General features: G+C 35.2%; 1 protein-coding gene across 1 annotated transcript in view; it reads right to left on the bottom strand.

Annotated features, from left to right (window-relative positions):
* The window catches only part of PTPRQ (protein tyrosine phosphatase, receptor type Q), a 219,688-nt gene extending 202,741 nt beyond the window's left edge, over window positions 1-16,947 (bottom strand). Inside the window, exons 1-5 of the mRNA XM_015571126.1 lie at window positions 16,693-16,947; window positions 11,720-11,880; window positions 10,806-10,917; window positions 9,969-10,195; window positions 3,703-3,772 (exon numbers count right to left, since the gene is read on the bottom strand). Of these exons, the coding sequence (XP_015426612.1) occupies window positions 3,703-3,772; window positions 9,969-10,195; window positions 10,806-10,917; window positions 11,720-11,880; window positions 16,693-16,894 (772 nt within the window). The 5' untranslated portion in view covers window positions 16,895-16,947. The remainder of the gene's footprint in view (window positions 1-3,702; window positions 3,773-9,968; window positions 10,196-10,805; window positions 10,918-11,719; window positions 11,881-16,692) is intronic.
* Between the last annotated feature and the right edge of the window lie 596 nt (window positions 16,948-17,543).

Here is a 17,543-nt window from a genome sequence, read left to right as displayed (position 1 = left end):
TGTGGCCCAGGGGCTGTAGTGTGGGGGAAGCAGGCAGGCACTTCTGGAGGGGATATGATATAGGACAACATAACTATACTAATAAAAGCATAATATGCTAATTAGACCAGGCATCTTTCCTTCTGGAAAGGGCCTACAGTGGGCAGGGGCTGCAGCAAAGGTGGCAGAAGCCCCTGGCCACAGTGGCGGCAGGCGGAGGCCAAGGTCAAGGCCCTTACACGAATTTCAGCATCGGGCCTCTAGTCTATACATCTAAAAACCTAAGCGACCAATCGACCTGCTGACTGGTCAGTAGCTATGATACACACTGACCACCAGGGGGCAGATGATCGACACAGGAGCTGCTGAGCTGCAGTCACTTGGCAGTGACAGTTTTCAGGTGATGCATCTGGAACCTGAGAGAAGGAAGTCCAATTCTAGGGTTTGTCACCCAAGAACCGTCCTCCCTCAATCCAGGACCTCTTAGGGGATGTTGAACAGCTGGTTTCAGCCTGATCCCCACAGGCAAGGCCGAGGGACCCACCAGTGCATGAATCCGTGCATCAGGCCTCTAGTAATTACTATATGATACTAAAGACTGAACACTTACATTTCTTTTTAGTGGATAAAATATAATAATGCCAAAGGAAAGACTGTTAAATATATAATATGTATTTTTAAGAATTAAAACATATCTTTTTAAAAAGTGAATATATTTGACATATAACAGTGTAAATTTAAGGTACACATAGTGTTAACTTGGTATATTTATTCATTGTATTATGATTGCTGTCAGTGATAGTTAGCACTCTATCAAATTACATGGTTATTGTACCACATTGTTGTCTATACTGTACATGACATCTTTATGGCTTATTTACTACTCATTACAAGTGTATACTTTATTTATTTGAAGTTTTTTTTGTTAATCCTCACCCAATGATATATTTTCCATGGATTTTCAGAGAGTGGAAGGGAAGGAGATGAGAGAGAGAGAGAGAGAGAGAGAGAGAGAGAGAGAGAAACAACCTATGTGAGAGAGAAACATCAATTGGTTACCTCCTACAGGTGCCCTGACTAGGTTGGGCATCAAACATACAACTCAGGTACATACCCTTGACCAGGAATTGAATCCAGGACCCCCTGGGCAACACTGGCCAGAGCATCAAGTGTGTACTTAAAATAACATCAATCTTATTCCCATACCCCCAAACTCTCTGGTAACCATCAATTTACTCTCTTCATGAATCTTAATCATCCCTTTAAATTTCTTATTTGTGTAAACTATACAAATTTTTATAACTATTCCTGATATATGTACACACACATACGTGTATAAATGTGTGTAAAATTAACAAGTGTGTCAGACAAGCTGACACATTTCCAAATGGGCCTTAATAACAGTCATAGAGAACTACTCAAGTGTAGAGAAATTTGAATTTATAAGGTAACCAAATTTTTATTAAATTCCAAAGCATGATTTCAGAATATTAAGATAAAAGTTGACCCAAAACATTAAATAGACTTTAAAATTAATTACATAATTCCATCACTTAGACAACATTTAGTGAGAAAGAGTATTTTTTATTAACTTGCTTTAAATTAACTATCTCAATAAAATATATGTGTGTTTTCCTTTTGTGACTTCATAGTGTCTGAAGACTAATTCTAGCTCTTTGAATTGGCAGGTCTTTTTCTATTTTAAATATTCTAATTTCTGCTTCTGAATTTTTATGCAAAAAATCTCATTATTTTGATTTTTATAGATTAATATATCCATCATGATCTAAGTAGAAAGATTTGATACTGAAGTACCAAAAAATTCTGTTTACAAAGTCATCTCATCTTTCAGGTAAGCATCTTCCAACACTTTGAGGCTATATCTAGACCAGTGACATGCGTAAGTACACAAGTGTGTGAAAGTACCTACAATTTTTCAAAGTGTACACTATACAAAACACACATTTATTGAGCCAGAAAACAACTATATAAATTCAATACAGAGGCTTTTAAAAGTATTTTTCTGCACTTTTAAGGATCCACTAAGTTGGGAATGAAGGTGGAAGAGATATTTTTAATATTGTAAAGCCAAAATAAATTATGTTTACCTGAAATAATGCTCCATGGAAGTTAAAATGTTGGGCTTTTATGCTAATTGGATGGAACATTAACTCAATATAGTATAACTGGTTAACTTGTACATGCTTCCTAACAGTACTTTTATTCATGGGGAAAGAAATTACTCCTGATTAAACGATAATAAAATGCACAGAAATTTTCCTTAAATGTCGATTCTATGTAGCATAAATAATAAAAGGGGTTTGGTGGGGAAACTGGAGATCACTGATTGGATTACATTTATATTTACATTACATTTATACCTCTTTACAGTTACAAAAAATAAGGAAATATATAGCAAGCAGGATTGTGTAATTATGCAATTTGACCAAGAACACACAGCATATGAGAAACAATGGAACACCAATTCCAAGATTATTTTCACTACATCTTAGAGTTTCTCTAGTTTCTCTCAATCATACTTTGCCGAGAGAGTTAATATCTCTAAAAACTATGTCAGTTAGCAGAAGTATGGAATACATAAAGTTCAAAAATATCAGTGTAGCTGGAGTAGATGGAGGAGGAGAGAATGAAATCTGAGGGAGGAAAGAGCATACAGAGCACTGTAGGCCATGGGAAGGATTGAGGCAGTGGTTCTCAACCTTCCTAATGCCGCGACCCTTTAATACACCCGGTACTCATATGTGGGCGTATCTGCATGTGGGCGGACCCGCCTGGATACAGATAGAGGAGCGGTGTCTCGGTTCCTAAGACCATCGAAAATATGTGTTTTCAGATGGTCTTAGGCGACCCGGGTCGTTCAACCGCCAAAGGGGTCGTGACCCTCAGGTTGAGAAACACAGATTTAGGGTCTTGTTCTGAATGATATAGAAGCCGTGTTAAGAAGGGATAAGTAACACAGTCTGGCTTATGTTTCAAAAGATGATATAGCTCTTGTAAAGAAAGTAAACTATAGGCAGGTAAATTGGAAACAAGAAAATCAGAAAGAGGACTTTCAATTGTTCATGCAAGAACAGATCATAGATTGCAGTGATTAGCAATAGGAGTGAGATTCAAGATAACATTTTGATGTAGTACTGGCGGGATTTGCTGGTAGAGTATACTGTTAGAATCAATAATGACTTCAAGATTTTTCTTCTCTGCCATTAGAACAATATAGGAGTCTTTAAATTGGTTTGGTAATGACTACATGTTATGGATAATATTATAACTGTTAAAATCCATATTTCTAAAAATTTAATGTCATATAAATGCTTATGATGATGTTAACAGAAACATGCAAGATATAAATGTGCATAAATGACACTTTCATTATATGCAGTTATATAGAAATATATAAGGAGAGGAGAGGAAGACCAGCCACAAATGTACCAAAATAATAACAGGATATTTTGTAAAACAGGGCGATGAATAATTTTCATTTCATGTTTTTTTTTATTTTTGTGGGGTTTTTTAGTTTGTTAAGATAACACTGATTTTATAATCAGAAATGACAATATATATACTTTAATGAATAAATTAACTAAGAAGACTCTAAAATAATTAAATGGTCATACTATTGAAAATTTTATTCATTTTGGCAACAAATTAAGTAACAAAAACTCATAACTAAGTTCATGTAGAAAAATGCTTTAGGAAAATTACCACTTTCTGCCGTTTGGAAGAGAAATGGGTCACTAAACACTCCAATGCCAGCACTGTTTTCAGCAGCCACCTAGAGGAGATTGAAATAATTATGTTCAAGGGTTTTGCTCTCTAATTAAACAGAATCTGAAATAATAAAACTTTGACTTATTATTTGGCAAATGATAAAGACACCTTTTCTCTCATCCTTACAATACACCCAAAGTGTAAGGCATATACAGAGTTTGTCCATATTTCCATTTCCCCTAAGGATGTATTTAAAGCATAGTTTGATTCAACAAATTTCTCATATTCTAAACGGAAAAATTAATAATCAAGTTTTATAGCCTATGCTAACAATTACCGTTTAAAGTGAAACTTCTATTGATAGTCTTTCTGAAATAGAAGTGCATGCAGTAAGCATTAGCTTTGTTTTCACTAAAACATGTACAAATTAATTACTGATGTTCCTTTGGAAGTGTCTGTGCATTCTTTTCTGTTAGTTAATCCTTTGTTTTTAATCCTTCTTGCCTTCCTCCCCTAAGCTAGGCTTGAATCCAGACCATTATAGATGTCTAATGCTGCCTGACAGAGTAGAGTACATGTTTAAGACAACTCTATAATTTAGCAAACACTAGCACAGTAAAAAAAAAAGTCCAAAAAATTTGAAAAACTCCTTAGCAAAATGGAGTAACAGAATTTAACCTTTACCTAACCTTTCTCTTCATATGTGGATATGAACAATTCTGGAGCTTTGTGCATTTAGCAAAGTCTTGAATTGTGTTCTGATTAGTACCTCTTCCACTCAGACAAACGAGATTCTGCTTTTGGTAACTAGCTGTAAAAGCATTTAAGATTTCTCAAGAATTTATATCTTACCCTTTCTGCTTGGGTAGAGTTTGGCCTATACATACATGTCTTAGAAAATTTTTGCTGGTGTTTAAAGAAATCAAACGTGAAACCAAAGCTTAATTCACTCGCAAAACTAATGTTTTCATTTCCTTTGCTTTCTTGCTCAAAGCCTTGGATTTTCAGTTCACTATGAGATATTTTACAAGTTTTATTGATACAAAAATATCTTGCTTACTCTAGACTTCAGTGTCTAAAGGAACATTTTCTCGTTGCTTATTGACAAGCATAAAAAATTCTGAATATCTTAAAATGGTCATTTAATTGAAATGTATTGTGTACATACTTAATGGTTAAAACTTTACAACCTTATTTATTTTTAAATTTGCTACAATAAAAGGAGTGGAGGGTACCCATGCACAGAGAGACTAAGGATTGACATTCAGGAGAGGGGTAAAAGGAATAGATCATTGAAAAGACCACCTGTGACTCAATAAGGGAGAAAACAGAGGTATTCAGTTGAATAGGATCCAATCCCTGGTTAACCCCGCACAACAGTAGGGAGGTCAGGATTAGAAGCCACACCTTAGTTTGAGAGCAAGGTCAAAACTGGGTTCTGTTTCTAGAAGGAGAGGGGCACAGATTCACCAAAGATGGGAGAGTTGAGGAGCATGTCGTAGCCAGCATGGGGACATAAGCCCAGGTTGACCTACTGTGGAGCACTAGTGACTATAGTACTATCCATGCCTCTGATGGCAGTAAAATGGACAGATGTCTAGTTGACAATTACTTTTAAAATTTTCTCATTAGGACCAAAGGAAAACAAGATTTGGGTAGACTGACTTAGCTTTTAAACAATAGTAGACTTTGAAGCCAAATGTGTCGCTAAATTTACAGTATGGTAAATGGTGGTCTTTAAATGTATATTGTGTTCTCTTAGTAATTTGTCTGGGTGTTAGCTCTGCTCTTAGGAAAGGGCTGCAGTGAATTTCTTGGGAACTTAATATTGAATCTGGGAGTTATAATGATAAATTCAAGGTCTGTGAGCCTTATTAAAGTTTTTAATGAATTGTTTTCCTCTCTGCAGTGGTATAGATGAACTATAAGTTCTTTTTGCATCAATGTAGATAATTCCTCAGACACTCCCTGAAGACCTATGCAGAACTCTAGGGTTCTGTGCCGGGTGCTGGGACTCTGTTACTAAATGCAGTAGGCGAACCATGTGGTAACTCAGTGACACACAGGGGCACTTGGAGGTGCTTTATGGAGGAGCTGAACCGAGTCTGCACAGAGGTCTTAGCAGGAGGCAGGCAATTGAGACAAAGAAAGAGGCAGGGATGCCTCCGTCTATTCAGGGAATGATTCCACAGTGACGTAGTAAAAACTCAATCAATAGGATTTAGACTTTGCTTAATTTTTCTGTTCTTTAATGTTTCTCTCTCTCCCCCCCTGCCCCACCCCAATGTTTTATTTATCTGTTATAGTGATGCCTTATTTGAAACTGGGCTTAAAAACTGCAAAAGGAGGAAATTGGATCTAGAAAGCTTTTAGGCTCTGTAGTAATTTGGCTTTTTTTTAAAAAAAAAAATAAAGATTTTGAATGTGTTTGTTTCATTGATTAAGTTTATTTAGAAAGTTACAGAGGTAATAGAAATGAGCCAGCGGGGCTGCCTGGGCTCAGGAAACATGTTGCAGAAGCAAAAGAAGGGCCCCTGGAGCTCAGGAGAAAGAAAGGCAAAGGTAACTGCCTGGTGGGGAGAGGGAGGAAGGACAAGGCTCAGGCATGCTCCCAAGAGGAGAGCGCTGGTGGAAAGATTTTAGATAATCATAAACGGAATCATTAATTTGAGTGCTAATAATAAGAATGAAAATTATAATGGAACATGCTAAAATAATATTCCAGCTGGTTTGTTATCATAACCTATTATTAAAGTAAAATTCTATTGAAATACTGTAACTTAAGGTACATTTTCGTGTTTTTTTTAAAAATATATTAATAACTAGGAATGGAGAATTTGGATGTGTGAGTAGTGGAGATTTATTTTTATACTGACAAGGATTATTTTTTAAAAAGTTTTTTGCTCTTTAAATTTTAAAGTAAACATGTTAAATAAGCATTATATTAGATTGTAGGGGGTTTGGTATGTATTTTATTTTCCTCTTAGTGATGTAAAATAGGAAGGATATATTGAATTATGAAAACTGGAATAATGAGACCAAATGCCTTTACTGGAGATAGTATGTTTGTAAGTCTACACTGGAACCAGGCATATAACCTTTCTTTGGACTTGAATTATAACTCTGAAAAAGGCCAAATAATCATAATCTTTTTTTTAATATATTTTATTGATTTTTTACAGGGAGGAAGGGAGAGAGATAGAGAGTTAGAAACATCGATGAAAGAGAAACATCGATCAGCTGCCTCCTGCACATCCCCACTGGGGATGTGCCCGCAACGCATGTACATGCCCTTGACCGGAATCAAACCTGGGACCTTTCAGTCCGCAAGCCGACGCTCTATCCACTGAGCCAAACCGGTTTCGGCCATAATCTTACTATAAAATACCAGTGACTAAATTTCTAACTGAAGGTTTTTTAGTTGTCAAACAGACAAGCAGCTTAAGCCAGAAAGATTTTTAACTTCAGTTTTAATAAACTTATTTTAAGAAGTTCTCTTCCCCTGCCACATTCTCCGTCCATAAAATAATGAGATAATACTTGGAGTGAAACAGCTGTTATCTGTTAATTCAAATCAGTTGTGAATTCTGATGCTGCCATGATTTCTCAAAACTTAGTGTGAACAAATCAATCTTTATAAAATGCTACCTTTTGTCTCCTTGCAATTTTATACACAAATTAAGACAATAACAGGGTGATAATGAGTTAACTCAAATTCTGAGTCTTGTCACTTCACTAAAAAGTATACTGCTTTTTTTTTTTCAATTATTCAAGGCCAATGACTTTTAGGAATATGTTTTATACCACATATATCTTTTATAATTAAAGCAAGTGCCTTGATGCTATTACACATAAATCATGCTTAATCCTCTATGGCAGTGGGGGGAATGTCCAGCCCAAGGGCCATATAAGGCCTGAGAAATCATTTGGTCTGGCCCTGCCAAAACATTAGTGGTGAATTAATTAAATATGGCAGGCTACTTTTTAAGTTGGTAATTTTGTAGGGCCTGCAAATGATGTTATAAATATCCAAATGGTCCTTGGCAGAATAAAGCTTCCCCACCTCTACTCTGTGGAATGAGAATGAGTTATTGATTGCAGTTGATGATTGATGATTGATGCAGTTGATATAGTTGATGATTGCAGCCTACTGTAGGAGAGGGGGAGTTAGTTAATAGCAGATTCTTTTTCTCTGGAAGGATATGCTCATGATGTTTACTACATAAGATACTATATGTGTTATTTCATTTGCTAATAAATTGTTATGCTAATAAAAAAAATAAAAAAGTGTAACTTCGCCCTAGCCGGTTTGGCTCAGTGGATAGAGCGTCGGCCTGCGGACTCAAGGGTCCCGGGTTCGATTCCGGTCAAGGGCATGTACCTTGGTTGCGGGCACATCCCCAGTAGGGAGTGTGCAGGAGGCAGCTGATCGATGCTTCTCTCTCATCGATGTTTCTAACTCTCTATCCCTTTCCTTCCCTCTCTGTAAAAAAAAAAAAATCAATAAAATATATTAAAAATAGTCTAAGGACTTTTAAGAAAAGCCTCTTTAACTATAAAGACTTAATAGATATCAAGGTACAAGGACTGGAAGAACACCATAATTAAGATAAAGTTAATCTCCTGTTAATTCAGTAGATGTATGGTAGTATAGTGAAAAGGGGGCAAGCTCCAAGCCTTTCCAATTCCCACACCGAAGTCAAACAATCTTGGTTTCAAGTGCACCTCTGCCAATTCCCAGATAAGTAGGTTTGGTCAATTAACTTAACTGTTCTAAGTCACATTTCCCTTTTCTTTAAATGGCAATAATAACGTATCTATGTCCTAGGATTGTTCTGAGGACTAAATGAAATAGCACATGTGATATACTTAACAGGATTTTTCCATTATCATATAGATTTGATACCTACATTTTGAAGATATCAAATGTAACATGCCAAATACCTTTTGGATTCTGCAATGGCTAACATTTATCTCCACAGTGTAAAGGACTCAACAATGATTTTATAAAGTGTGTGATGAAAAGAATAAGAGAATTCAAAGAAATAAAAACTCAAACTCCATAAAAATAGATCTAAGCAGAGCTAAGTTGGCTAAGTAGCTTCTCATATCACATTAAAATATAATCTCTACTTATCACCTTCAACAGGATATTTTCACATAAATTAATATGAATATGCACCTGTTTATAGAAAATATCTATAAATTGTAGTATGTCATTTTCAGATGCAGTTAGGAAAAGGTTTCCCATTCTTTAACCCACTTTTCTGCAATAAAATTGCCATCACAAATGTTTAATTTTGACATCTGTATCAGTAAAAGTTTGTTTTTACTATTCTCATTTGTGAGATCTCCAATTTTGGTATATGCTCTCCAGTTCTTGTTATGTTTTTTTTTTTTATTTCCCAAATAGGCAAAATTCCAGTAGGAAAAACCCTCCAGGCAAAATCTCTCCATCATTTCTAACCATTCTAGAAGGTCACCCCAGTTATGTCTGATCACAAATTTATACAGCTCTAACAGGTTTTTTCTCAACATTCAATTACCTACAACAATCAAAGAACATTTGATGTTATGTTGAAAGTACAGAAGAACAAGAAAACATCTGTATTCTTTACTACCTCCCTAGAAATATCACAGATATCTCTTAATTGTAAACATTTTCATCTGGCCTAACTAATTTAGGATAGTTTTTCATAGGTTCTTCTGTATTTCATTTTCAAATAAGATGTTAAATTTTGCATATTGAATGTTGTAAAGGATTAAACATTTTTATTAGCACAAATACCCAGTAAATTATCAGGAAATATTGGTGAATGGAGCTGATTTGAATTCATGGTTCTTTGGAAAACTGGCTCATGAGTAACTTCCATTCCATTATCCAAAATTTCAATAACAGACATACAAATACAACAGGGTTCAGAGAAAAATAACAAAGCTAACTTTGATTTTAATTAAAAAGTAGAACATTTTCACTTATAAACCCTAAATTATGTATTTTAAACTTTATTCTTTGAAAAAAATCACTAAGCCAATGCTTTTAAAAATAGATAAATTACATAAATGCACATAAAAATGAAAGAGAATTATAACATTTGTTTGTTTTAAAAGCCCTGATGGGCACTGAGGTCATGATTCAAATTATCATTCCTCAGGCACTTCTGTGCAGCGGTAAAGGCTTGACCAGATGGGAAAAGCTCCTTCACCTTTAAAATAGAGGGAATATTTTAATACTAAGTAGTTGTTAAAAAAAATATTACCTTGATTTCATATGTTGTTCCAGGATTAAGATTAGTAAGAAGAACTTCCAGGCTGTCTGGCTTTGCTCTAACTTGTGTATATGCTGTTTGCATCCATGGACAAACTTCCTTATACTTCACAACATAAGAGATAATCCTTCCATTTGGATTAGGGGGTGTATTCCAAGACAGAAGAATCCCAGCAGAACCAACTCTTTCTCCTGCTAGGAAGACTGGAGGCCCTGGTTCTATTAAAGCAAAATCATGTTAAATTATTGTATGTTAACAGTCATAGGTAAGAAATGTATTTGCAAATGCACACTTGTGAAGATGAATAGTCTCTTAAATGTGAATGTATCCTCCCTAGAACCAAGAGAAAAATAAAAAGATTAAGTGCTTTGGGAAATACCAAAACATTCTTTTATAAGAAAATTAAAAAATGGAATGCTGCTAAATACTACATGCCAAATATACTTTGGATGCCAGATTATTTTCAAAAAAAACTTATTTGTACAGTCTTACACACAAAACTGAGAAAATAAGAAATAGTCATACAAACTGAATAATTCTTTCTTAGCAAGTACAGTGAGTTTATTTTCAGGCTCTTTATTATTTAAATATTACTAGTAATGGTCTCTGATCCATTTTATGAACAGGTATAGAATAGTTAGCTTTAGTCTTTGAAAGAAAAGGACACTAAAGAACCAGTAAAATGAAGGTCCTAAACATATCACTTTCTTAAGTTTCCATTTTGCTTTATTTACCAAACTGCTTTCGTGCATATAAAGCCCATCTTGCTAATATAAGTGTTTCCATCCAATAGATTGATGCTGGATCCAAATAGAAGCACATACTCACTTGTTACATTCGTTGTCACTGTTCTACTAACAGGTGAGCTGTATGTTGTAGCAGAAATTGAAGAGATTGTCACATCGTACCTAGTGCCAGGAACAGCATTCGAAACATCAACCTAGAACACCAAAAACAAACAATTGCAATAAAACTCTTCCTGGAAAGCAAGAAAGCTAAAATACTGAATCTATCACAGTCATAAAAATAAAGCAACTTTACTGTACAATTCTGCACTGTTTAAAATATCACAAGTTTCATAGTATTGTAAAATATAAGTGTGTTCTATCACACAACTATTCACACACAAAACTTACAAAACATACTGCATTGTAGAACACTAAATCTGTATTTCTACCTATGCTAGTTCATTGTCACAAGAAACAACTATTTAAGAGTCTTAAATCTATAGCCCATTGCTTAGCCCTCATTTTTATGAGTGTGTATGAAATACCTGTGTCTCTGAAGTTCCAATAAAAACTAAAAAAAATAGGATAAGAATATCCATCGTTATTACATTTTTCAGGCAGTGGAATCACATTGATGGCTCTAGAGAGAAATGTTGCATGCATTAATGATTTACAGACAGATCCTCCTGGCAAGTACACAATTAATGAGCCTGGATTACTCAATAGCTCTGCCCTTTCTTTGTTAAACTATTCATGAACCCTTGGATGGCTGGCTGTAGGTTCAGGGTAGACTTAAAAAAAAAAAAAAAGTATATACTTTGCTAAGGTAACAGTCCACGGATGCTGAAACTGACACTCCTCAATTCGGCAACAGCGTTTCTGTCTTCAACTTGTGCTTTGACAAACTCTCAAAGGAGGATGTTTTCGTGCTGAATGAGTTTCATAAAGAACGTTCCTATTAGGACCAAATATAAATACAAGTGGGCTCGGCAAGTGTGATAATGAAAACCACACCTGATACTCTCCGCCTCCAAGATCTTTGATAGTAACAAAGCCACTGTCAGGAACCAGATCCACATGAAACCCTTCCGCGTGGCCGGAGGGCAGGCTCCAGCGCAGGGAAAAGGAATGTGCGGAGATATTGAAGGTTTGAAGTTTCTCGGGCTTTTCCGGCTCTGGTATTGAAAAATTAGAGTTTTCAGATGGTTACTCACTGAAAGCTTCAAAGAAAAAAATGAAAATCAATAGGCTAAGGGTCAAGTTTCAAACTAATCACATTGTTAGAAAGCATGGAGTCCTTCATTATGTCTAGCCATACGGAGGTGCTAGGCATGTACAGCATACCTTTAACAATAACTAATTTTTAAGTATAATTATCAGAAATAGCATATTGACTTAGGTTATCTGTCTCTGGGATTTTTATTTTCTTACTAAAATCTGTTGGTGGACCAGATTGTTTTTTAAAGCTTGGTTGCAATAGAAAAATTGAATCATTTTATAGCAAAGTAAGGACAAACTATCTATCCAATTATCTGGATATTTACCAAATAGAAGACAATTGGAAAAAATGTAATAACCACAACCTGGCAAAATTTGTAAAGGGTTACAAATTCTGATAAATATTTAGTTAGGTATTTCTTTTAAAGGAGAGCTAAGCTTTCAGATGGGAGAAGAAATATGATCGTTTTTAACCTAGTCTAACTGTCCTAGCTATTTCAGGCATAATTTTCTATCTTTGCTTCCTCTGTTTTCAAAATTTTTCTTATGCTGCCTGTACCTCCTTGAAGGGAGTTTTGGACATTAAGTTCTGCTGATTGGTTGCCAATGACTCATTTTTTTTCATTCCGCTTTATCTTTAGTGCAGGTTTCAGACAAACAATATAGGGGAGGGAGAGAATTTATGAGGACAAGCATGTGAAAAACATACCCGATACACACCCAATTTAACACTGTTTCCTAAAGAAAGGAGTCTGGAATTAATAATTGAATTCCACTTACCATTTTACCCCCCCCATCCCACCCTCGCCCCTGATCATTTGAATGAATATAATTTTTAAATGTACTTTTCCTAACAAAACTGATAATGGCACATTGCACAAAATAGAAATCTTTACAAGTCAATTTCTCTTTTGGGGGGAGGTGGGAGGGAGATATTTTTAGAATTATTTTTTATCCCCTTTGAAAGTTCCTTTAATGCTTATAATGCTTCTCTAGCATCTGAAACTGATATCACTTAATTAACTTGCACCACAACATTATCAAAGATACATTCTCTAGGCATCTCCAAATTGCCCACAGAGTGAGCACTAGAGTTTTTTGTAAGAACTCTTTAGAAATATTGTAGTCGTATTGGGTTTGATCCCAATTAGGGCATGAGTGGGAAGCAATAGATCGATTTCTCTCTCTCTCTCTCTCTCTCTCTCTCTCTCTCTCTCTCTCATTAATAAAAAAATTAGAATTATTATAAGCCCAAGATAAAAGATCAGGGAAATACCCAGTTTGTGATGGGTACAATTCCTTTGTTGTTCATAGGTACTGGCATTTTTCCTGGATCATTGTGCACACAGACTTATGTCCTTGGTATTCTGAGGCTTGAGAGAAAAGAACTTGATTCTGCTAGTCAGCCCACATTAACATAGACAAAAAGCCCAACAGGACAAAAGTCCAATTAACTACTACCAACACGTACTGATTTATATGAGGGCAATACTACTGCTTCAAGGGTCCCGGAAAACAGCTAATATCCATGAAGTCTTAGAGAAGAATCTAGAAAAATACCTCAGCAATCTGACTTGGTGTTTTGGAAGAAAAAGGAAGATCAGAGAAGTGAAGGTCCGCTTACTGAGATAGTGGTGAGATAGGATGTAGTTTCCTAGACTGAGGTTTAAGATTACACACTGAAGAACTCTTGGCTAAGGATGAAGCCTGTCTCACCAAGAGGAGGAAGAATATATTTGTCTGGACATTTGCCAATCTGATCAGGAGGGAAGGTCTGAAAACGTCAAGACAATTTGGTAAAGTCCTTTCAAAGCAGAGTGGTTAGAAGCCTGGGAAATGGAAAGAATTTAGAGTAAGTGAGAAAAGGCAGCCTGCGTTTCTGGGATCACATATGAAAGAGAAACAGTCTGAAGAACATGCAGGCCATAAAAAAGATTTTAGATTTTTTACCCCCTAAATACAATGAAAATTCATTTAAAAATTTTAAGCAGGAAAGCAATCTGATTTGCTGTTTGTTTTGTTTTGTTTTTGTTATTTAATTTTAAACCATTACTCTGGAATGGTATGATTTGGAGAAAGGTTAAAAGTAGCAGTGAGATGCTAGTTAGTGGCATCTTGTTAAGTCTGAGCAGAAGAGGGAGGCCTGCCCTCATAAACGGTAGTGGAGGTACAGCAATGCCCGGTCATATGGAAGAGGGCAGCTCTTTGCATATGAGCTGAAAGATTCAATTAACTGAAAGTAGACCCCATAATAAATACAGGACTTGCACTCAATGGAATTTAATCCCTCAAAGAGTAGGAAAATATGAAACAAAAATATTACTCTTAACCTAATTGTTACTAAACAATAAAAACTAGAGGTGGATATGTTTGGAGTTTTAAGGAAACAAAACAAAAAAAAATCACAATGTGTTCAATTTAATTCGGGCTAGCAAAAGGAATTCTAGGCTTTAATTGGATATTTTTTTAGACCATAGTCTCCCAAAAGTTAATCTTCAGAACCCTAAGTCCTTAGAACTTAATAGATGTCCCGTGATCAAAACGCTTTGTCAAATAAATTCCATTTTCTGTTAGTTTTCTTTATTGCAGGATATCTCAGAGCCTTAAATGTGCCTAAATATATCTCTTATGATTTCTAAAGCAGTAACTTCCAATAAAAATATAACGTGAGCGCTGGCCTGTGTGGCTCAGTTGGTTGGGTGTCATCCCATGCACCAAAGGTTTTAGATTATATTCCTGGTCAAGACATGCCTTGGGTGCAGGCTCAACCCCCAGCAGGGGGCATGCAGGAGGTAGCCCATTGATGTTTCACTCTCACGTCAATGTTTCTCTTTTCCTCTCTCTCTAAACATCAATAAAAATGTTTAAATATATATATATAATGTCAGCCACACTAAAAAAGGAGAAACATATAAAATTAATTTTAACAATATATGTTATTTAAACCAATATATCAAAAAATATCATTTCACATGTAATCATTATAAAACTATTAATAAGATTGTTAACTTTTTTCAAACTGTCTTTGAAATCCCCTCTGTCTTAAACACTTACAGTGCATCTGAATTAGGACTAGCCGAATGTCAGGGCTCAGTAGTCACTTGTTGCTAATCACTACGTATTAGTGCACTCTAAAGCATCCCCCAGCGTTCCCCTTGGCATTTCAGTAAATTTACCTAAGCTGCATTTTGAGAAGCTGAGAAAAAACAGAAATATCCCATGATCGGTATCTATAAGGGAAACAGCTCAAAAGAGTTGGGAGAACCTCAAAAACAAAATTCTGATACAAACTATTGTATATTAACCTTTGAGAAAGAAAGGAAAACTAGATCTGAAATGGAAGAAAACAGCACACCCACAGCTCCTCAGTATATTCTGACTCCTAAAAGAATACATACAAAGTGAGGCCAAAATGTTACATATCCCAGAATATTCACAAAACAGTTGCACAAACCTATCAAAACAGTATCAAGAAAACAAAACCCCTACAATGCACAGCTTTTTAAAAATAAAACATAAAGGCTCTACAAAGTTTCATTGCATTATTGCTTTTATTACTTCCCATGTACCAAAACTGTAATGATAAGCTATCACATTTAAGCCTTTCCATGATTAAATTATATGTTGGGCATAATATATACTATGATCCATGGGATACTCATGCATTGGATACAAAAAATAAGAACTCTTACCAAGTTTATTATATACTATGCACTGTGCTAAGCACTTTCAAAATTGTGTTATGTAGCAGTTATAACAATTCACAAGTAGATACAATTATCATTGCCATTTTTAAATGAGAAAATTGGGAAACAAAGAATTTAGATAACTTCTCCAAGGCCTCAAAGCTAACAAGCGAACTGTAGAGTAGGATTTAGACACAGGAGAAATAGCTTCAGAGCTCAAGCTTAATTAAGATTGTGAACCTTAAAATGGAGATGAAACTCGATTACCAAGGTAGGCCCAATCTCAGCACACAGACCCTTAAAGTGGAAGAGAAGGCCCTGGCCAGTGTGACTCTGTTGGTTGGCCATTGTTCCAGGCACCAAAAGATTGAGGGTTCAATTCCCAGTTAGGGTACATGCCTGGGTTGCAGGCTCAATTCCCGGTGGGGGCCGTGCAGAGGCAGCTGATCAATGATTCTCATCATTGATGTTTCTATCTCTCTCTCCTCTTCCTTCCTCTCTAAAATAAATAAAAATATATATGTTAAAAAATTCCCTATCCTTTTGAAGATATTATCAGGCTCAAAGAACTTTCTCCACCCATGCTATGGAGCTAGCCTTTCCTTTTTCTGTGCAACCACATTGTTTGAACATACTCCCATTACTTCACCTATTAATTTGACTTATACTATGTGTTTTCTTGCTTCTATTCTTTACTACTCTCTGCATATCCTAAGACTATGGGTTTTTTCTATGTGTAAAGCACATAGTAGGACATCAAAGACAAAGTTTTTAGGAGAATGGGTGATCCCCATATCAGCATCAAATTTCACTAGCTGGACCTTTAATTTAATGTGAAACTAAGTATAATATTGGCTGCATTTATTGAGTACTGACTATATACCAAATATTGTTTTATTCAATTTACATTTATTATCTCAAAAATCCTCAGAATATTCCAGCAAAATGAGTATTTTTACCCTCTTAAATATTCTGTGGACTCTAAGTTTTCAAATTTTAAAAAATGCATTGACATTTTATCTTGAACAATACAATATGCAATATAAATGTGAACTTTAAAAATACCAAAAAGAATTTGTATACCTGCAACAATGCTGATAAATGTTCCAGATCCTTCAACATTGCCTCTTACTCTGTGTACTGTGATGTTATATACCCCACCAGGAGTCAGATCTGTAACTGTGTACTCAGTCATCCTTCCCCAAATGAAATATTCTTTTGCAAATGTTCTGTTTGATATATAAATCTTGTAATGAGTGAAGTTGGTTTCTGTTGGATTCCACATTAAATTTGCAGAAGAAGTATTCACAGCTTTTAATATTAAGCCACATATCTTAGATGGTTCTATTGAAAAGGTAAATTACATGTAAATAAAACTACATATATATAATGACATAGCAAACATGAATAATATAAACACTTATGTAATAATCCTTAAATTTATTCATGTACTAGTATAATGTCCTACATGTTCAGCAAATAGAGAAATAGAACATTATATATATAAATATATGTTTTTATTGAAGTGCCATATTAACATCCTCCCTTGTTCCCAACTAGTTTCCTCAACCAATCATAAATCACTTCCCATAGTCATTCTTATAGTCTTGTGTCTCCTGAATGCTCATGTTTTAGCTACCACATAGCAGTTAGCTAGTGTTAAATGAAGATGAGACAGAACAAACAAGTTAGAGAAGCAATGAGGACCAGAAGTGAGGGCATTTTTTAATGTGATCTGGTTATATCAGTTTTTTTTAATAGTCCTATATCACTTCACTTCAATCCACTCATCAATGGAAGTCATGTTGTTTCTTGTAATATTGGTCTCCACTGGGAGAGGATCCTACAGGCCTCACGATCTTTTACAAGAATTCTTATAGTTATACTATAGTATAACAAATACTATAACTTCTCCCAACTCTAAAACATTATGA

Source organism: Myotis davidii, unplaced genomic scaffold, assembly GCF_000327345.1.
Source record: "Myotis davidii unplaced genomic scaffold, ASM32734v1 scaffold26, whole genome shotgun sequence".
Lineage (NCBI taxonomy): Eukaryota > Metazoa > Chordata > Mammalia > Chiroptera > Vespertilionidae > Myotis > Myotis davidii.
This window is presented reverse-complemented; position numbering and strand designations above follow the sequence as displayed.